Source organism: Misgurnus anguillicaudatus, chromosome 16 (assembly GCF_027580225.2).
Source record: "Misgurnus anguillicaudatus chromosome 16, ASM2758022v2, whole genome shotgun sequence".
NCBI lineage: Eukaryota > Metazoa > Chordata > Actinopteri > Cypriniformes > Cobitidae > Misgurnus > Misgurnus anguillicaudatus.
The window spans coordinates 35,668,081-35,691,210 of NC_073352.2; the positions used below are offsets into that span (position 1 = coordinate 35,668,081).

A 23,130-nucleotide genomic window follows, 5' to 3' on the forward strand; every position below is an offset into this window, starting at 1 on the left:
CTTTGCTTTTGCAAATACACACTCGCATGCATGCATCACTTCAATGTTTTGTTGAAAATTGAACATTGTTTTTGCTCGTGTAGACATCATCGATGGTGCCTGAGATGTTGGTCTACAGCAGGGGATTTCCTAACCCCACAAGCTTTTTTCTTTCCTCTTTTAACTAAAGATGGCTTGACAACAGCTGCGCTCACAAATACTCTTGCACACACACACAAACGCATTTACGCACACATATAAGCAAGTATATATAGTACACACACACACACGCGCGCATAGGCACATCTGCAGAAGACACAATAATGAATTGATAGTGTGACTTTATACAGTAAATACTAGTCATAAGTGGTGAATTCATCAATATCATGACTCTCTGCAAACTGAGAAAGATTGAAATTGGTGTGAAGCACAAGAGATTAACTCTTAGATGGCATGATGTTTAATGAAGGTGTGGTGTGCATTTAAATCCAATAAAAGCAACGAAGTCAAACATCAGGGTGTTCACCAAACAGAGCGCTACAGTAATGTGAAGTTTTATTCTCTCTCGCTCTTCATCACCATTATTATGAGTTTTTTTTTCTCATGCAGGGTTAGCTTTGAAAAACAAACATTATCTTTTATTAACCAAGAACATCAAATATCACATTTCCTATCTGTATCATTTACAACAAGACATTTCCTATTGAGAACAGAATGACATTGATTGCAAGAGGAGGGAATTTCCTTATCTGTTGTGTGTGTAATGTTAGTACAGTTAATGACTGATCTGAGTGAATCGACCCACTAGACCGATGATAAATAAAATAAGGATGTGAGAAATATCCCCTGGTGAGTCAAATACTGGACTGCATCAGTTTTAATAATGCCAGATTGACCACAGCCATTCTTTACATGTACCAAAACACACAACTCAAACAGGATCACTACTTAAATTTCTTAGGTGATCAACTTTTGGCTTAAATACTGTCAAATAAAGCACTTATATTAAGTTAACACCACAAATACGGCTTCAAACTGTAAAAAATAATGACTGCAGAACATGGAACATAGTGTGGCTTTTGCATAGGTCAAAGGTCAATAGCTTTGGCATAAACATAGAGGCAGAGGGCACAGAGATGATTTCACCTCATAAACAACACAACACAACACAACACATGAATATACAGCGACAGAGTTTTAGTCTTCACCTCCACAGAGTATCAGAAGAGTTTTACGATAGTCTCCTGATGTGTCACCCTGGAAAAGAGACAACAACGGATTTATAGTACTGCGCTGTACACAAAAATACAACATGAACTCCAAACAACTTGGTTTTGCAAGTCTATTTAAAGTTTGGCTTGTGAAAAGTTGACATTAACTTAAAATTTGAAGTTAATTTCCAACTTGAAGTTAAGTAGCATAAAAATATATGTTGATCTGACAAAAAAGCTGCATATTTTTTTGCAAAACAATTGGGTGTTTAAAAGATGTCTAAACTTAGTAATAAATAAATGAAAGCAAACACCTGGTTATCACTGTTGACTTAGATGATGAAATATCAGACATCTCACAAGTTATTTTAGTAAAAACCACACGTAACCAAATTCAAGTTTATTTTGGCTAGAAGTAGGTTACTCATAGCTGGACTATATCAGGTCTATAGTTAACCTAGATGCTGAAATAACAGCCATATGCTTGCTGGGAGATCACCATGTCAACATTAGATTAGTTGTTTTTGCAATGTCATTATGATCATATATAATTCATTCTCAGTCTCTTTATTACAATATAACTAGTAAAAAATACAGGAAATCTGTGGTCGCCGTGAAGTATAAGGTGATACTGGATCAACATTTAAATCAAAGAAACTCCAAATTACCCTTAACTCAAACCCTAATCATTTTTACCCCTCACATTAGTGTGAAATAATAGTTTGAGAAGACCCTTACCCAATCCTTAACCTAAATCTAACATACACACTAATGATTGATAATTAAAATGTTCAACTGGGACCCAGTTTTATAGTTCCTGTCAGAAGTCTTGCGCCGCATTTTGTACAGTCTGTAATCTGGAAAATGCTGTTTGGCTTATCCAGTAATACAGTGAATTGCAATAATCAAGTCTTGATGTTAAAAATGCTTAAATTAATATTTCAAAATTATTAAAAGATAAAACAGGTTTAACTTTAGGCAAAAGATGTGACTGAAAAAAAACATGATTTAACCACTGCGTTTATCTGCTTATTAAATTTTAAGCCGTCATAAAAATAAAACCCAGGTTCTTGACCCAAGGCTTTGGAGGGATAGCTAAATGGTGAAATCACTTTCACTGAAATTCGGTATGCAGTATTAAAGGGCACCTATTATGCAAATCTAATTTTACAAGGTGTTTGGACATAAATGTGTGTTGGCATGAACGCAACCACCCTACGATGAAAAAAATCCACCCTCTCGTTTTTAATCACAATTAAATTAAAGCAGTCTCATTAGACATGCCGTTTTGATTCACTTATCAATGTGAGGTCACATTGATAAAGCCCCACCCACTAACAGGCCTGCATTACCATAATTCCACCCTCAGTGAGTTGTACTCTGTCCACAATACTATTGTCTCAGACTATATTAATCAGATCTATTTGAACTGAAACAGACCATTTTGTCTGTTTGTAAGGAAGTGAGGAGCTGCGGCTCATTTGCATTTAAAGGTACAAACATTAAAACAGTGCATTTTTGCTCGCACCCAAATAGGGTCATTTTGGACATGCTATAATAAATGATTTGTGGGTATTTTCAGCTAAAACTTCACAAACACATTCTGGTCACACCTAAGATTTATATTACATCAATAAGGCCATAATAGATGCCCTTTAAAAAGTGTCTGGCACTAGGACTTTTAGCATTGCTTAAATAGTAAATAGGAAAAATATCCAAACTCTTTGGTTATTTTTGGCGCGATGCTAATGGTCTAAGATTCAGGGGATTGTGCTGAGCTATGGGGCTGTTTACACTTGTTATTAAGATGTGTTTTCATCAATCGGATCACAAGTTAAATCCGTCTCTTTTGTCACCCCTATCACATGGTGTTCCCCAGGGTTCTGTCCTAGGTCCCTTGCTCTTTGTCATCTACATCCTACCCTTTGGTCATATTCTATGTCAGTATGGTTTAAATTTTCACTGCTATGCTGACGACACTCAAATCTATATTCATACTAAGCCCTCCCATACGCCCCCCCCCCTCCAATCTGGTCGCTTGTCTCGATGCCATAAGCAACTGGATGACACAGAACTTTCTTAGATTAAATCCTGACAAAACCGAAGCCATACTCATTGCCACCCCATCTGTTCTGAAAAAAACTCAAACAATCTCAGTTATCCATCCCCGGCTATTTCACCACCACAACCAGTGAAGTCAAAAACCTAAATGTCATAATTGACTCTTTCCTTTGACTCCCATATCAAATACATCACTAAAACGACTTTCTTCCTCCTCAAAAACATTTCGAAACTTCGTCCATCCCTAAATCATTCCACTGCTGAAACTCTCATACATGCTTTCATAACCTCCAGACTCGACTACTGTAATCCCCTGCTCTTTGGTGTCTCAGCTAAGAGATTAGATTGGATACAATACATGTATGTACAATACATACTTCCGCTGCAAGAAGTCTTACCCATACCAGGCCCTGGCAACATATCACTCCCATCCTCCATCAATTACATTGGCTGCCTGTACACTACCGTATTCAATTCAAAATCATCCTTCTTGTTTTCAAAGCCCAACATAATCTTGCACCCTGTTACCCTAAACCTCTTGACCCCTTACCAACCAACACATACCCTACGCTCTGCTGATGCCCATCTCCTATCCACTCCTACTTCCCACCTCCATTCCATGGGTGACAGGGCTTCTAGTGTGCCTGGTCCCAAACTCTGGAATTCCCTCCCACTTGCATTACGGCAAAGCACTTCATTGTCCACATTTAAATCCGTGCTAAAAACTCATCTTTTCACTCTTGCTTTTTCTACATACTCATAGTGGCACCACTTCCTTCCTACTTGTTCCTCTAATTCACATATTAATTTCTCTATTTTATTTTTATTTCATTACCAAGGTTGTCTCTTTTTGTATGTATTACTTATGTTACTAAGGGTATAGTGTACATGTACTGCCCTTGTATTCTGCTTTCTTTGTTGTATCTATCACTTATGTTATTGTCATTTTATCTGCTTTTATATTTTTGTCATGTTGTTTTTATGTCGTAATTTTATCTTACTGTACAGTGTCCTTGGGTGACTTGAAAGGTGCTTTAAATAAAATGTATTATTATTATTATTGTCTCTTTGTCCACTTTTGACTGCTTTTGTCCTAAATACTGTGAGGGAGTGGTCTGTCGAGACGGTGGGCGAGTCTCTCTGCTGTCATTTAAACACAAGCAGGAGTAATATAATATGTTAGAGCTTTGTCTGATATTTCAGCGCATGTTGATGAAATAAGATCGCACAACTTTAACATGCTTGCAAAATAAAGCTGCGGAGATCAGCCGCTTTAGTTTTATCAATCAAAGGGCTAAAAATAGTGCTGTACACCGTGTACTTGCGCCAGAAGTCAGAAAAGATTGTGTTCAGTACCTCAGATTAGATAAATGGGTGGAGAGAAGGCCGTCCGTGTGGCTGTTCGAACACATTCAACCACATGTGCGTTTACACAAGCAAAAGCAATCCGATCGAAAGGGGTTTCGACTACCTCTGAATGTGGTTGAAAGTGGACGAGCTCAAATGTTTTGGACACCGTTTACACCTGGCATTAACGTCGTCCACTTGTGATCCGATCGACAAAAAAACGCATGTTAATGCCAAGTGTAAACAGCCTCTATGTTAAAAGTGGTAGCGCCAGACCCGTAGGTCGGCTGAATGGATTCCAAAACGGTACAATGCAAATGTTTAACTCTAGAGGAGCTGGACAAAGTGTAGTGTCCCTTTAATAAAGAAAACTGGTAGTAAGCTGAAGCGTATGTGAACAGGACAGTACATCCACCTCATTGTCATCATTCTTACAAATGAATCTTAAAATGGATTTCACAGAAGAAAGTTACGTAGGGTTGGACTGATGAAGATATGGGCGAGTTTTTGATATTGCATAACGGTAATAAGTTTGTATAAAATGTATTGCATTATGCAACAAGAGTGAGTTTCTTGTAAGCTTTCATAAGAGATCAACAGATTATTTAACTTCTGTTAATGACTAACGTTATATAGATGAATGCTTCCGTCTGGTTTAATTTACAAGTATTCAATTTATAAGTATTCAGAAAATGAATGAATAAATGATATATATAAAGTTTGTTATTTTATCTTTGAAGGGAGTTTTGACAACAGAGCCAGTATAGACCTGTTAAAAAACACTTCCTGTCTCCATTTTTCTCCACCAATCAGATTCATCGAACCGAGAGGAAGTCAAGCATGCAGGGGAAATTCCTAAACAGCTGAGTTGAGCGAGTACACCACAGGAACCTGTCGAACGCTCCGTTCCCTTCACATAACCAAAAGAGGATGTGCAACGCCTACATTACCACCCAAAACCCTATATCTACACAACTCGCTTAAAACACGTTCGATGGCACCGTTCACACGCTTAGACGTAGACAAAATGAATGCAAACTTACAACGAAGGCCTCTACCTGGATGAATTCGTGCAAAGTGGCGTCGTGCGTCTCCTTAAACTCTTTGCGGATGTTGAAGAGGTCGATCTCAGAGCGGGACACCATAATGCGGATGAGAGCCCTGTCGTCCGTTCCCAGGCCCTGTGGGGAAAGTCACACCGTGTGCTTTAAGGAAACTCTGGCCTGATCTGTACAATGCTTACAAAGCAAAATGTCAGCAATAGTGCCGATGCCCATCATTACGGTGACTCATTAGTAAGCCTGAAAATCAGTCAAAGATAGACGCACGTCGTCATCAAAACTCTTGCGCTTGGCCTATTAACACTAAGACCATAAACTAGGTTTTACTCACGACAGCATGTTCTTAGTCAGTGAATAATGCATTGCCTTTATAAAAGTTGACTCTGATGTCATTTTGCTCTAAAATGAGCTGTGTAGGTTTTTTCCTGGGACAGATCTAGATGTGGAGGCAGGCATGTGAGTGAATTACATCGTTGTACCTTCATGGCTTTGTACAATCGGTCAGCAAAATAAGAAGGCCTGTTCTTCACACTCCTTACTAGAAAATATCAATGAAATAGATATGTTATTGTTGGTTTTTATACACAGAACTATCATTATCATTAATGCATTAAATAATCCAATGCAATGAAATGACATTAAACACGGTGGTCCCAGAAACTCTTACGACACTTAAGCCACACATATGAATTTTACACCACATTTTGTAATTGTGATAATATCATTTTTAGTAGATATATGTATGTATGTATGTATAGTAGGGATGTGCATCTCCAAACTGATGCCGATGAGACACGCATCTTCATGCATAGCCTACGATACCGCACATTAAAGATGAAGCAGCTACCGGTGCGATACAATGCAGTGCGGTCTGATTTCGATTTGCTTCAACAAAATGTCATTCAATGCAGTAAGATGCTATAAAAATTGATGCTATGCAATTTAATATTGTACAGATACTTTACTTTAGTTTCTGTGTTTCAGACTGCAAAATAACACATTTAACAAACAGGCCTTGGTATTTTTTGGGTTTTATGGCAGGTTTTGAAACCAACTGCTATGTGACTGTCATGACACGCCTCAGTTTTCATAGTGTTGTGATAAGTCAACATGTAGCAACAGTTTAGAGAGGAGAAAACAAACTCAAAATATTGGTCAATTTCTAAATAATAAAAGTATAGCACCTCTACTAATAATTATTTTTACCAATGCAAAATATGTAAGGAATAATTGACGACGGGCCATTGAATTATAAGAAAATAATGCACACCAAGGTGGTAATGCGGCACGACGCGAAGCGCAGTGCCGTTACACCGCAGGTGTGCATTATTTTCAAAAAATTCAAAGGACCGGAGTCAATTATTCCGCTTATACCACGGTTACCACAAACATTGCTCTGGTGCCTATTTTTAAGACATTTGAAAAGTTAGGTGTGCGGTTTACAGAAAAATAATCAACACCCATAGAACATTTCTCAGCCAATCAGAATGCAGCATTCAACAGACCCGTGGTATAAGTTAGAAATGATGCATCGCAATGCAAATGCTAATTCGAATCCGATGCACAGTTTTTAAACCGATGCATTACATCGTTTGCTTTTTATGCCGATGCACCGAGCGAATTGGGGAATCTTCCCATCTCTAATGTACAGTAGTTTGACCACTAGAGAGTTTTCCTCATTTTCAAGAATCTAAAACGACTTTATCTTTAAAAATAAATTCTAGTTAGTATAATGTTTTGATCTCTCATGAAATGTCAAAAATACATGATTATGTGTGGCAGAAGTCTAAGTAGTTTGTTTGACCACCGTAGAGTCATTTTATTGGGTTCTTACCAATAGCAAACATTGCATTTTTAAAATCCCCTGACAACTCCTTCTTTATGACCTGTTCAATGTCTTTGTTGCTGCACCTCACAAATTCCTGGAAAACTGGAGAGGTACACAATGAAAGTTGGCTGAGGTTTTACATGCATACAGTATGAAAGCAGGGTTTGTTTGCATTACCTCTCCTCAGGTGAGGAAAACTCCTCGTGCACAGAATACTCATGATCTTATCCTGCATGTCATCCGAGTCTGCGTTACACGCGTCTGCCAATCCCTAACAAAGAAGAAAAATGTGTTATATCCTCTCTATGTTAACAATAAGTACAGTAGAGTATATACTGTATCACACTCACCTGGGCATCTTCTAAGACTTTGTCCCTGTCCTCTGGACCCTCCTCACGAGCTCCCTGATAACCACCATCAACATTAAGTCAAATATGTCAACAATAGAGTATACATTTGAATGTGATATGGGCGAACGGTACCTGCGCCAAAGAGATCAGAGCCCGCTTGAAATGTCCAGATGTGTCAGATGCGATGGCATCCTCCAAACTTGTCTTATATGCTGTATGAGTCAAATTAAAACATACAGACATGGGTAAATGTAAAGCGCACAAGCAAATAAAGTAAATGTGCCATAACAGGACCCTGAATTTTTAAGCCCTAACAAAATGGTGCCACCTGCTGGACATGATAAAGTCACGTTTCTTTACCGCTCTGAAAGGCAGAACACATATCCTGAATCTCCTCGTTGCTCCTCGTGACCAAGATCTCAATCAGTGCATGTTCATCTGTGCCTGCACCCTATTGACAATAAAAAATACATTCATTTAACCGTACGCTTATCAATTGTGTGATGTCATACACATAAATATTACTTTGAATATTATACTGTACATATTGAGCTCAGCATAATGACAGAAGTTGTTTATGCAGATAGAAACCCATCACCTTTGCTGTAGTTGTAGTAGCACATTGAATAAATAAACACGCATGCACGCACACACATGAAATACAGTATCAGGTGGAGCTCTTATCAAGATAAACAGACGTCTGTCAGTGCACCCTCTATGGCTTTCTTCATCATTTTAGCATCAAACTCTGCTGGAGTCATCATCAGGCCGAGGATGAGCCTCTCCAGGTTTTTGGACAGTTCGGATTTTAGGTCAGCCATGAGATCCTGATTGAAAACAATTGCACACATTGGAAAAATCCTAAACACACATTGGCTTATATAGTAACTGAGTCAATAGTTGAATCAATAGTTATAATAGGTTTTAATTGACAAAAAACAAAAATTTCAATAAGTACAAAATGTATAAAAACCAATAAGCACACAAAGATTACATTTTGCACATGTTTTGAACTAGACTTCATCTTCACAGCTAACAGAGAAAAGTTTTAAAGATGTTTCTTGAAAGTTCCCAATGTTACCAAAAACATTCTGCAAACATAAAAGTTATTTATGTTCCAACAATGTTTCTGGTTTGTCTTGACGTTAGAGGAATTTTACATTCTACTATTTACCCATCTAACCAATGTTATGACAAGTTCATGTTTACACAATGTTTAAAACTATGTTTTTTGCTTGTTATGTAAATAATAGAGAAATGTTGTATTGTATTATTTTAAAACTGTTATAAAACATCATCAGTAAAAATATTGCTGTAGAAAACACAATTCACATATTAGATTTAGATGTTGATGTTTTGTTTCATTTAAAGGAATAGTCTACTCATTTTCAATATTAAAATATGTTATTACCTTAACTAAGAATTGTTGATACATCCCTCTATCATCTGTGTGCGTGCACGTAAGTGCTGGAGCGCGCTGCGACGCTTCGATAGCATTTAGCTTAGTTCCATTCATTCAATGGTACCATTTAGAGATAAAGCTAGAAGTGACCAAACACATCAACGTTTTTCCTATTTAAGACGAGTAGTTATACGAGCAAGTTTGGTGGTACAAAATAAAACGTAGCGCTTTTCTAAGCAGATTTAAAAGAGGAACTATATTTTATGGCGTAATAGCACTTTTAGGAGTACTTTGACTCGCCTGAAAAGTCCGCTCCCCTTCTCACTGTCATAATGGGAGAGGGAGGGTGTTACTGCGCCGAGTCCAAGTACTCTCAAAATTGCTATTACGCCATAAAATATAGTTCCTCTTTTAAATCCGCTTAGAAAAGCGCTACGTTTTATTTTGTACCACCAAACTTGCTCGTATAACTACTCGTCTTAAATAGGAAAAACGTTGATGTGTTTGGTCACTTCTAGCTTTATCTCTAAATGGTACCATTGAATGAATGGAACTAAGCTAAATGCTATCGAAGCGTTGCAGCGCGCTCCAGCACTTACGTGCACGCACACAGATGATAGAGGGATGTATCAACAATTCTTAGTTAAGGTAATAACATATTCTAATATTGAAAATGAGTAGACTATTCCTTTAAAGTCAATGTTATGGTGATCAGTGTTTGTTTCAGTTGGACTCTTGACACTTGATGTTTTGTTGTTTGTTTGATGTTTTGTGTTTATAAAACACATTTGTTATGATAATGTAACAAAAATGGTGCAATTCTGTGGTGGTTGGAACATAATGTTAAAGATCATCATCTAATTTATTGATTTACTCACATATCAAAAGTTTATTTTCTGTCAAAATAAGATCCAGCACTCGCACAGCAGTTTGTCAATAAGGATTTTTGGACAAAAATTAACCAAATTCAACAAATTACAAATCTCATCCAGGACTCCCGGCATCCAGCATGGATAAATAATGAACTTTTTTGGGAATGTTGGGAACTTTCAAGGAACATTCACAGAACTTTTCTCTGCTAGCTGGGTTGAATATTCATATTTGCCATTGATCCCTCATCTCCAGTCATAATCTCTGTTTGATGTTATGAAGAGTATTACAGGACAGTATCTTACCCTTCCTAAAAGAGATTTAAATGTTTTTCTTATCTCCTGTCTCTGTTTATTGCTTCTTTGTGTCACAATTTCAATGATGGCGTCTTCATCCGTGCCTGAAAAATCACATGATGTCACAGATTACTCTTCAAAGTTCAATAAGTTATTCAATGAAAGTCAAAATATTGATGTTTTTACACACCAAAACCCTTCATTGCTTTTCTCAAAGCTTTGGCATCACTCGCTGGGTCGAAATTTGAACATGGTTTCACTGTTCCCCTTAACTGGTGATGGAGATAAAGATGTTGTTATTCAGATATTTTAAAGTTCCTGGTACAAAATGAGCGACACTCACAGAAATAAATTAATCTCTCATTTACGTTATCTGTAAATTAATGGAGAATTACCAACAAGTGATCAGAGAAAGGAATATATCTTATGTCGAGTTCAGACTGTAAGATTTTCAAATAAAGTCTCTTAGACCGTGTCTTTGATACAGTAGATCACACTGTGAGATTGTAACTCGCGTGAGCAAGCACTGATTTGCTTGTGATTTCTCAAAAAAGGTCAGCAAGTCAAAATCAGGCTTAAAATCGTGTAGTCTGAAGTATTTCTGACTTGTTTTTAGTTTTATCTAAAAATTCTTAAGTCAAGATGTATTTTCTTGATGAGCAAAATGACTTAAAAAAAAATAAGTCTAGTTTTTAGACAAAAAATATCACATTAAGCGAATTTGTGCTTAATACAAGCAAGAAAATGGGATAAGAAACTTTTTCTTGAATTAAGTGTTTAGAAAAAAAGTGAACTTATTTCAAGATTTTTTCCTCCTTTATCCCTATTGGCATATTCTTTTGCTTGTTTTAAGCACAAATTCTTTTTAAAATGTTTTTTTTTTTTTTATATTTTATCCATGTCAGGACCACGAGAGTCTGTTTTATATTTATGTTTTATAGTGAAGGCAGGGTTCTGGCAGTCTCTTGTTTCATGTGGAGGCTCATGCCTTGTTTATTGTGGCATGTGCCTCTGGTGTCTTGTCTCTAGTCCCCGCCCCCCTTGTTCTCCCTGTTAATTATTCATTATTAGTTCATCCCTTGCACCTGTGTTGCCCTCATTAAGTTTCCCTATTTAATCTCCTCTTGTCTCTTGTCTTGTGCTGATTCATTGTGTTCATTCGTGCCTTGTTATGCTGTTCTTTAGTTTAGTTTTTAGTCTTGTTAATGAAGTTGTGTCTGTGTTTTGTATATCATGTTTAATGTTGAGTTTTGCCCCCTCGTGGGCTTTTTGTTTCATAAATAAATGTTCTATGTTCACTCCCCGATATCGTTTGCATTTGGGTTCATTCGACCACTGTTCCTGACAATCTAATAACTAGACTCATTTTCCCAGGTCACCCTGCTCATCATAGAAAACACATCTTAATCTAAGAATCCCCAGACATTTGTACTAAAAAACAAGACAAAAATACTAACAAAAGAAATGTTTTGTATTCTTTCATATAAATAGAGATATGAGATATAAAGAGTGTCATACACAGCATCAGCATCAGCATCAGCAGGACACATACAGTGTAGAGACAGAGATTATTGAGATGGTTTAACACTGAACAGGGTGTCACAGGGACTGGCAGTAAATCAAGACTCTGATTAGTTCAAATGAAGAGCATTCAGATGACATCTGTGTCCGGACAAAAGCTTCACTGTGTGTTGATTTAACTGGATTATTCCTCAGGTCAGGGTAATATGATGCATGCGCTGATGGAATTCAAACCTGGATCTTGGTGCTGGCACTGATCTCCCACATCTTATAAGCGATCTGTGCTGCCTCAGGGAAAAATTCTCCTGCAATACTGACAAACAAACAAAAAACAGCTCTGCTGAGTAAGTAACAGGGCCTAAATGCTTAATAAACGCAGCTAGAGATGGGCTTCATTATACTAAACTTTACAGTCAATGCTTGATTCCAGTGAAATGTAGCTCAACTAGTAGTGCAATGCATTAGTAACACAAAAGACATAATGAGAAATATACATCTTAAATGCACTGTAAGCTGTTTTGGATAAAAGCATACGTGTGTAAATGTAATACAACTGAATCAAAAGAAGCTATACTCTTATTATTCTTAACAAAACTATATTATTTGATTGACACACATTTGAAATTGTCCCAGATAGCAACAGACTCACACAAAATGAAGAGAAAAGTATAGTTAGAGATTATAAACACAGATAAAGTATTTTCACTTTTTATGATGGTGTAACATCTCCCCCTGCTGATTTTTCATAGATACTGCAACTATAAACTGAGATGTTTTAAAGATAAAGACAAACTTACTCATCATCTCCACCACACAGCTTCAGGAGTGTCTGTTTGTATTCTCCAGATGTGTCATCCTACACATAAAAATGTATATTGAACAAACACACAGATGTTTAAAATATCATGAAAATAAATGTAGATGAATGTGTTATGTAGGAATATAAACCATGAAGAGATAAGGTCAGTATATTCACTACCTGAATCATGTTGTACAGAGATTTCTCATAGCGAAGCCGGAAACATTCCCTGATGTCCAACATATCGATCTCACAGCGAGACACCATAATACGAATCAGTGTGTTATCAGCTGTACCCAGACCCTACAGAAACATGTGAGGATTAAACACACAGACACAGAAGTTATCCCAGCTCAAATCATAATGTAAAGATCATTCTGTGAAAATATCATCTTGATATCTTTAATATTGACTGAGTAAGATCATGTCAGAGATTGAAATCACTGTGAAATCAAACTTTGATGCATTAATGTTTTTAGGGTCAAATATTAATAACAAGTTTTGATATGCTTTACTTCATTATTACAGTAGTATTTACCTTCATGGATTTGTAAAGGCGTTGGGCGAAAAACATGGGTTTACTCCTGATACAATGAACTGTAAGAGTTAAACACATTAGGAGAGGATACTCACAATACTTATTTCATACACTTATACTGTCATAAACTGTACAGCACTGGCCTAGAACAGCGGTTCCCAAACTTTTTCAGCGTGCAGCCCCCCCCTTGTGTACGGTGCATTCCTTCGCGGCCCCCCAAAGAAAATTTGTGACAAAAAACTGTTCTAAAACTCAACATTTTAATAAAAAAAACATTAAGTTATACAAAAAAGTAATGCTTTTGCTTAGTAGCCTATTTTTTTAGGTTTAATTACACAGAATTAACGATAAATTCATTTATTTCATAAAATGTCATAAAACTGGGGCCCTCCTGGCACCATCTCATGGCCCAGTTTGAAAACCACTGGCCTAGATTAATGTCCATGAGGGGATATTTGAATAATATTTGCTTTTAATGACTCAAGTTTAGTTAAAACATCATAATAATAGAAGTATGGCACAAAATGAAGAAAACATTAAACTCTAAAGGTATTTATTAAAGAAAATTAGGCAGAAGGGCAAACAACTGAGTATCAGGGGAAAATAGGATTAATCTAATATGCAAAAAACCGCATAGACAATCTTGAATACATTTTAATGATAGGTTTAAATAAAAAGCAAGATGTGAATGGTCCTGATAGGGCGAGCATCACTTTTGGCCACTGCTGTATTTATTCTGTTATATTATTAGATGAAAACTTACCGACAGCGAGCATCAGTCTCTCAAAGTCTCCTGACAGCTCGCTCTTAATACTGTCCTCAATCGACTTCTCAGCGATTTTCTGATATTCATCAAATACTAAATAATACATTAGAAGAATTCAATCATCTTTTCTTCTAGTGTGTAATCTTAGTATTACAATCAATCTTAATAACTTTCATTCGTTATACTTTGTAAAATAACATAATCGAGGAGATTTACTCAGGTTGTGTTGGTTGCATTACAGATGATTAAAAACTGTATCAAATCTAATCTGCAGTAAAGTGAAGGAGATACAGTATCATCTCTCATACCACACTGTAAGTGCGTCACACTCCGGTTTCCCAGCAACATGATGAATTGGGCTTCATCTGTGCCCCATTGTGCCTCTCCTGCATCATACAGGTCCTATAGTGAGCAAACACACACACACCCACACAGTCAGGTATGCATGGTTTACGCGATGCATTTTCTACTGTACAAATTGTATATTGTATTTCCCTAACCTACCCAGTCCCTAACCCCAACCATCACATCTTTAATCGATGAAAAACTACCATTTAGTATGTTTATTAAGATGTTAATAGCATTATAAACATGTCATTATACACTATTTATATCCCTGTAAACCACAATGGAAGCCTTCATTGTTCTGAATAAATGTTACGAACAGCTAACTTTACATTTGGGGGTAAAAAAGGCCTGAAATCTTTTAGCAACTGGATTGTTTTAAATTTGATGAAAACTAAGTGAAGTTATTGATAAGAAGTCTAATATATCCCATAAACCCATAATCACATTCACCTGAGCATCCTGCTGGACAAGATCTTCACTAACAACATCATCTTCCTCTCTGCTCCCCTGAGATCATCATCAAGATTAAACACAGATTAATGACCACTGAAACAAAGACTGTTAATAGCACAACATTGCATACTGTAAAACTGGCTTCATATGCACAGATGAGTAAAAAAGTGTAAAAAATATTAACAAAAGTGAATATAAAGCAAAGTTTTATCAACCAAAAAACAACATACACTCAAAATAAACTGTGCTAACATCACTAAAAGCTCATAATCATAGGGGAACCAATTTTAGTGCCATATAGCACCTATAAAGTACCTATGAAGAACCATCCAGGGGTGTTATAGCACCACTATTGCACCAGATATGGTTCTATATAGCACAATGCAACCCTATATCACGAAATTGCGTGACTATTTCACGCATGGACCAGCGTGACAATGTCACGCTTTGCCGCGTTTGAGCGTGAGCATGTCACACTTTCTGTTTGTGTCACTGTCGCGTATTGGTTACTCAACTTTTTTGTCCTATTTTCAAACCATTGTCGCTTCGGTTTAGGGTTAGATTTGGTGCTTGTGTTATATGTCACTTTAAGTATTTGTCACTTTAAGTATTGGTTTATAAAATAAAAAGATACAATACTTATTATTTTATATTTTCTAAACTTTAAACAATTGTCGCCTGACGTTGGGGTTAGAGTTTGTTTAGGTAAGGGTGTCATTTTATGTAAATCTAACCCTAAACCGAAGCGACAATGGTAAGAAACTAGGACAAAAAAGTTGAGTAACCAATACGCGACAGCGACACAAACAGAAAGCGCGACACGCCCACGCCCAAACGCGACAAAGCGCGACACTGCCACGCCGGTCCATGCGTGAAATAGTCACGCAATTTCGTGATACTGGGTTGCACAATATGGTGCTATAAGGCACTTAAAATGGTTCCCATATGATTACGAGCCAGTGAACCACGTTTAGTGCTATTTAACACCTTTTGTTACAGTACAGTAGGACCATGAAAGAAACATTAAAACTGTTTTATTATATTATCATATATATTTCACTGACCTGAAGTAAAACAACCAGCATCTTCTTAAAATGTCCAGATGTGTCTCCTATAACATCCTCTTCAAGGTCTCTGTTATAAGCTATGAAGACACGGTACAGTACAGTAACACCGTCAGGATATAAAACAGATCACAATAAACCTCCTGAAAGCAAATCTTTAAACTCACCGTCTTTATATGCTGCCACCAGATCATGAATCTGTTGATTAGTTCTTGAAGCAAGAATTTCAATTAAACACTTTTCATCTGTTCCTGCTCCCTTTGAAATAAAGAGAAAGAAAATTCAATGCTTAGTTTAGTTCACAGCACAACAATCTTTTATGTTGAAGATCTTATATGACAGTATAATCATCTAGAGGAAAAACTGGATGTTTAGTTACTCGGCTCACAGTAACAGTGAATATATAGACTACAGTGATATGATATTATCATAGGACAGTGTATTTATTATTATTACAAAGGTGTGTCAAGCCTAATATGAATGTGTATTAGTTAATAGTCAATGCAATAAAAGGTAAACAGATTAAAACTCAATAGATACTGATTGAATTATGATAAGTCAGACAGTTCATGTTTCTATTATTAAAGCCCTAATTGACTGAATGATTAGAATAAACAAAAAGCTTAAGTTGTCCCTTAGTTGTTTATTAAAGAAAATCACTTACCGCATCCTAATGATAGCAGAGCCACAACACATTCAAAGGAAAAGACATGCAGTAAATAACACAGCTCATCTTTATCACTAATTCTTACAGAAATACTTACAAGAGGAAATCTATCATCTTCTCCTTTTTAACTCATTTATAAATACAGAAAATGTAATCTTATAAAAACAATAACTACGTTACAGGTAAATATGCATTTTTCAATAACAGCCTATTTTATTTCAGTATTTTTACTTTATTTGTGCTTATTACTATTATTATTATTTGTGCATTGTTATTTTGAATCATGTACAATAAGTTGCCTTTTTTACTATAAATTGTATTATTATTTAATGAAATATAATAAAATAATAATGATGATGAAATGCTATATGCAGGTGTTTGAATATCTCACTTTTCAATCAGACATGCACTGATGACACAACATCTACTGTAGGTTCTGCTTTACCTTAATGGCATCCTTGATTTCTTTGGCATCGTGATAGGCCGGAGGTCTCATCAGACCAATAATCAGACGTTCAAACTTCCCCGTCAGCTCATATTTAAGGTCATCAATTAAATCCTGTAGAATTGATACGTGTGTAAATCTATAATCAGCTTTTCTCTGATTGGTTATGAAGTCATTTCTGAATATTTAATCACCTGGCCATAGAGGGATTTGTAAGCACTGCGGATCTCCTGTCTCTGAGCGTTGCTTCGTGATGTAATCAAGTCTAAGATGGTCTGCTTGTCACTTCCTATCAAACACAGGACAACAATGTAATGAGATCATATACTGTAGAAAATCACACCTGTCATACTGAACAAACACTCACCAAAACCTTTCATGGCATTATAGAGAGACTCTGCATCACTGTTTGCATCAAAGTCAGGGTAATCTTTAACTGTGCCTTTGAATTCCTATGAGAGAGAGAGAGAGAGAGAGAGAGAGAGAGAGAGAGAGAGAGAGAGAGAGAGAGAGAGAGAGAGAGAGAGAGAGAGAGAGAGAGAGACACTTACAGTACTGTAAATCAATGTTTTGGTTGTTTTTATCTCTGACCTTGGCTGAATGTGCTCAAACCAGATAGATTGTGAGTAATCAAAAAGTTTTCATCAGTATCATAAAGAAAAAAAGCTAAATTCTGCTTCATGTCAGTTATTATATAACTACTTTATAGTCAGTTTTTCTGTAACTCAACTGATGGAGCATTGCACATACATAACATAACACAACACAACACAACACAACACAACACAACACAACACAACACAACATAACATAACATAACATAACATAACATAACATAACACAGCATAACATATAACATATAAGATATAACATAACATAACACTGCTAAGGTCATGGCTTGATGTAGGCTAATGATAAAAAGTTAAGTCTGAATAAAAGAGTGAAGTTTACAGACCATTTACAAACTACACAACAAAACATCCTCAAAACAAAACTACTTTAATCCATGTATGATTGTTTTAAGCATAAACTCAAAAGATTCTTATGCATAAAATGAAATAAACAAAAAAATTGTCAATGGAATAAAAGAGAGGTTAAAGGGATAGTTCACTTTAAAATGAAAATTCATCATGTATTCATCCTCATGTTGTTGTAAATCTGTATGAATTTTTTTCTGATGAACACAAAAGAAGATGTTTTGAGAAATGATGGTAAACACACAGCAGATAGTGACCATAGACTTCTATAGTAGGAAAAAAAATATTTTGGAAGTATTGTGATAAATGATGAAAAAAATATTTTGATAAATGATGGTAAGCACACAGTTGACAGTACTCATTAAATTCCATCATATTTTTTTATTCCTACTATGGAAGTCAATGGACACTATCTGCTGTGTGTTTATCATCATTTCTCAGAATAACTTATTTTGGGTTCATCAGTAAAAAAGAAATTCATACAGGTTTAGAACAACATGATGATGAGTAAATGATGACAGAATTTTTATTTTAAAGTGAACTATCCCTTTAACCCTACAGTCAGATTAGCTACAAAAGTGAGCGACACCAAGCGACACGCACTCGCTTGATGGGCGTTCCTTGGCTAGTTTCTAAAAACGGTATCAAAAGTCACATTAGAGGTATTGTTAAGTTACAAGAACAGTGTTTTTGGATTTAAAAGTATTAATTTCTTGATAAAAGTAATAAAATATATTAGATAAAATGTTGAATTATATGAGATAAAACTTATCAGATATATACATAAATACGCATTTTTCACCATCTTGAATTATTGTCTCAGACTCGACCACAGACCTACGTCACGCTGCTTCTTCACTCCGATTGGCAGTCGCTTTGGCCCATCGCTCAGCATTTGCATAAAATAGCCTGCTTGTCTATTTTGGCCCCGTCTTGCTCACCCAGCAGTGAGCTCGTCGCTTGTCGCTGACAAACGGCCACTTCCATTGAAAATGAATGGTAGCCTGTCGCTCTGTCTCTGTCTCTTGTAGCTAATGTGACTGGGGGGTTCAGTCTCAATATGTAATAATAGCTGATTTACACTTCCAGTCACTGTAAAGTTGTCTGTTTACACTACTGGGAAACATAAGTGCTATTTTTACACAAGCCCAACAACACCAAATCATATTTAAAGGCAGTTTAGAGTTTAGAAAAGAAGTTTAAGATTTTACTGGACAAATAACTAAAGTGACATCTGTTATATCAGACTCTGGATTATCTGAGTTGTTGCTGGGTGGGACAGACTACATATCTTCATATGTTCCCAAAATGAAACATTACACCAACAATCAGACTCTCACTTATCTAGTGCTTCTCATGAGAGTATGGTGGGACTTTAGTGGACAGCTGACACCTGTCAATGCACCAGTTGTGTTATGGTCAGCACCAAAAGCCAGTGTGTGTGTGTGTGTGTGTGTGTGTGTGTGTGTGTGTGTGTGTGTGTGTGTGTGCGTGCGTGCGTGCGTGCGCGTTTGTGTGTGCATGTGTGCGTGCATGTGTGTGTGTGTGTGTGTGTGTGTGTGTGTGTGTGTGTGTGTGTGTGTGTGTGCGTGTGCGCGTGCGTGAGTGTGGGTGCGTGCGTGTGTTTATGTGTTTGTGTGCTTGTGTGCATGTGTGCGTGCATGCGTGTGTTTGTTTGTGAGAGAGAAAGCTTGCATGTAACTTAAACCAAACTGTCTGTAACCTTATACTTTCATTCCTATTGAATCTACAGGGGTCACATTCCCTTCTAGATAGCAGCAGACCCCACATCTGACAATGTATAAATGCTTCATGACTGTGCACCTCTGCTCAGTGTCTGTCTCTCTCTTCTTAAAGTAATGGCACAGATTCAGAGTCCAGCGTCAGTATGCATCTGTGTATATGATGAAGACCTGCAGCTACAGCTATCACTCAACACAACAGATGTCAGACCCTTAGCAACAATCATAAAAGCAAACAAACATCCGGCCATCTGTATTTTTACTCTGTTATGAGAAACATTTTGTGTCCCTTTCACTTTCTGTGGAGTCTCACTGTAAGCTGTCATTGAGAATCTCAAGGAAACAAATAAATATTAAAATGTGTTTTTAAAAATAAATAATTAAATATTATGCCTGCTATTGTCATGAACAGATCACATTTTTAATGAGTAATTCATTGACCTCTTAAATTTCAAACAGACACCCCTGACATCCTACACTGTCTGCATTACAATAGATGACAAAACAGATTCATTACCATTCATGATTGTGTCTTTCTGAGCCATGCTGAACATATATGCACAACACATACAGCAAGAGATCTAACTGCATCATTTATCAATATTAAACATGAAAGACATTGCTGGATGTATATAGTTTACCTTTCCCATCTTTGATCAGCTACGGTTTGTCAATGGAATGATAATCTTAAACCTGGAAGGAAAAAACAATAGTCAGAAACATGTTTTTACACAGTTTAGTTATCAAAGCAGTTACAAACTAGTCTATAAACTATAACTAGTCTTAAGTAGCACGGGTATATCTGAAGCAATAGCCAACAATACATTGTATGAGTCAAAATTATTGATTTTAAGGATTATTTATTAAGAATTATAGGATGTTAAGTAAAGATCATGTTTCATGAAGATATTTTATAAATTTACTACCGTAAATATCAAAAATGTATTTATCATTAGTTATATGTGTTGCTATTGACTTCATTTGGAAAACTTTAAAGGTGATTTAATCAATATTTAGACTTTTTTGCATCCTCAGATTCCAGATTTTCAAAGTCATATCTTGGCCAAATATTGTCCTATCCCAAAAAAACATACATCAATGTAAAGCTTATTTATTCAGCTTATTTAAATGAGAATGAATGAGAAGCACTTATATTGATAGTTTACACCAAAGTGTAATGTCTGTAAAGCATTTTCTCACTCTCATGTTGCTACAAACCTGTATAAATGTCCCTGTTTTTTGTTTTGATGAACAGTTTGAGAAATGTTGGTAACCAAAGCATTCATGACCCTCATTCCCTTTCATAGTATTCTTTCTTCCTACTATGGAAGTCAATGGGGCTTATAATCGGTTCAGTTACAAACATTTCTTAAACTATCTTCTTTCCTGTTCATCAGAACAAAGACATTTATACAGGTTTGTAACAACATGAGAGCAAGTAAACTATTCCTTTAACACAAAACCATAACATTATACATTTGTGTTTTGGGCACATACTGTACTTGCTACACATATGCAAAAGTGTCAATATAACCAACATAAACTAGTATAGATAATGTTTAGACAACATGTGTTGTCTCTAACCAATGCACCCCTAGCCAAAATTGTATTCACCTACCAAACATTGATCCTTATGAGTTATTTTGTGGTCCAGGGTCACCAATATCCGGTTCATGGGTTAACTAAAGTCTAATGTGTTTAGTTGTTTCAAATAAAATAAAGGGGGAAAAAACGAGGTTGCTAGAAAATTCAACTCCTTTCAGTTCTAACCATTTTTAAATCTTGTAGGCTGAGACAAAAGTCTTCTTATATGAGGTTGACTGTTATATTTTCCACATGTTATATTAACTAACTACAGACTTACTGTATACAACACTAGAAAGACCTTCATTCACTCGACATCAGGCAAATAAGAAACTCTGAGAGAGAAGATGGAGGAATGTTATAATGCCAAACATGAATCTGCAGTCTGTTTAGCACAATGACCATTCACATGTTAAATATCCTGACTAAGCCTTATTGATTTTCTACTTTGTGGATTCAGCATCAGGGTTTACATTGGAAAAACTTAAAGCTTCGTAGCATTGAGATTTTAAACCCGTGTGCCAGTGAAGTCCAAAAATAGTCATGAGTCAGGAATACATCCAAGGTCTGTGAAAGACATCCACACAGCCCCACCCAGTCAAATATATATCATACTCTACACTTAACTACAAAATGAATGAAAATCTTTGTCATCCGATAAGATATTAACACAGAAAGACACTTAATGCAATCCTGATCTTAAAGCCTTTGTTTTTAATATACATTTCATATTATATATCATCATGCATATGTTTTCTATAGAATTGAGTGTGTATAAAAGTTTTGTAATAGTTGAAAAGAACTGGCTTGTGTCTCTGTTCATGCTCGTGTTATTAAAGTGATAACTCGCGGTGTCGCATTGTCACGCGTAAAACGTCGCATTGCTGTCAATAAAGCGCGTTAATAAACATTTAAAACCAATAAACGACATGAAGAGCATGTGATTGAAATGTTTTACCTTACAAACACGGTTGACAGTGGTCCGTTATCTGTTTGTCGATGGTTTTTTACTGAGGTATCAGCTGTTCTCCTCTGAGTGACGCAACGCACGCGGCGCGTTCAACTGCGCTCTCACTATTTAACTTAGCTGTGACGTAATACACACTTCCCCAACGTGACGTGAAATATCTGTAGCATGACTTTACTATCAAGAGATCACATGATTTCTACAAGTCGCTCGTTTTTTCCCAGGCAGTAATATCACTGCATCTCATCCTGTCATCATAAATGCAGCACACACCGAGTCTGGTTTATGTTAAATGTGAACGCGTAAAGATATTTACGTAAAATGTGCATTCAGTGTTATCAGTATGTGGTCCCCTGGGGTTCGAACCCATGAACTACATCTACAGGACCTCTCCATCACTTCCAGATAACTATTTGTGAAGTTAATGTTATACATTATTCTCCACTTTTTCATATACAGTGATTAATTGTTTTGTCTTGTTTCATCCTTTTTAAAGCTATCTGTGTATTTCTAAGAAATATTAATAACTTTCATACATGATCTATCTGACTGTGAAGCACTAGTAAATGAATATCTAAAATAACCTTCAACAAGGATTTTCTTTAACTTTGGATTCAAACATAACCTAAAGCTTTAGTATCAACTCTAGTTGTAAACAGCACTAGATGAATGCTTGTGTTATGGTCATCAGCTTTAATACAGGCCTCTTTTGTTTTACAGGAGTAATAAAGTCACAAATGTGAAAATTAATTGCAACACATTATTGCAACATATGAAAAAAAAACAGTACACTGTAAAAAAAATGGGTAGAAATTACAGTATTACTGGGTATTTCTGGCAACTAGCTACATTTA

The 23,130-nt window shown here is 36.2% G+C and overlaps 1 protein-coding gene across 2 annotated transcripts; it reads right to left on the reverse strand.

Annotated features, from left to right (window-relative positions):
- Positions 1-492: 492 nt before the first annotated feature.
- On the reverse strand, positions 493-22,409 carry anxa6 (annexin A6). 2 transcript variants are annotated; one of them, XM_073854560.1, is made up of 25 exons: positions 22,268-22,409; positions 20,367-20,418; positions 17,374-17,458; positions 17,201-17,295; positions 17,007-17,120; positions 16,062-16,152; positions 15,895-15,974; positions 14,828-14,884; positions 14,338-14,431; positions 14,027-14,122; positions 13,264-13,322; positions 12,906-13,028; positions 12,724-12,782; positions 12,161-12,239; positions 10,596-10,677; positions 10,415-10,509; positions 8,545-8,664; positions 8,198-8,282; positions 7,970-8,049; positions 7,838-7,891; positions 7,665-7,758; positions 7,494-7,589; positions 6,139-6,197; positions 5,657-5,779; positions 493-1,236 (listed from the first exon to the last, which is right to left on the reverse strand). In XM_073854560.1, exons 2-25 carry the CDS (start codon positions 20,373-20,375, stop codon positions 1,177-1,179), a joined length of 1,989 nt encoding a protein of 662 aa, XP_073710661.1. In that variant the 5' UTR covers positions 20,376-20,418; positions 22,268-22,409; the 3' UTR covers positions 493-1,176. The 2 variants fall into 2 exon arrangements, with proteins under 2 accessions (XP_073710661.1, XP_073710660.1); XM_073854559.1 differs by having other exon boundaries at positions 5,642-5,779.
- Between the last annotated feature and the right edge of the window lie 721 nt (positions 22,410-23,130).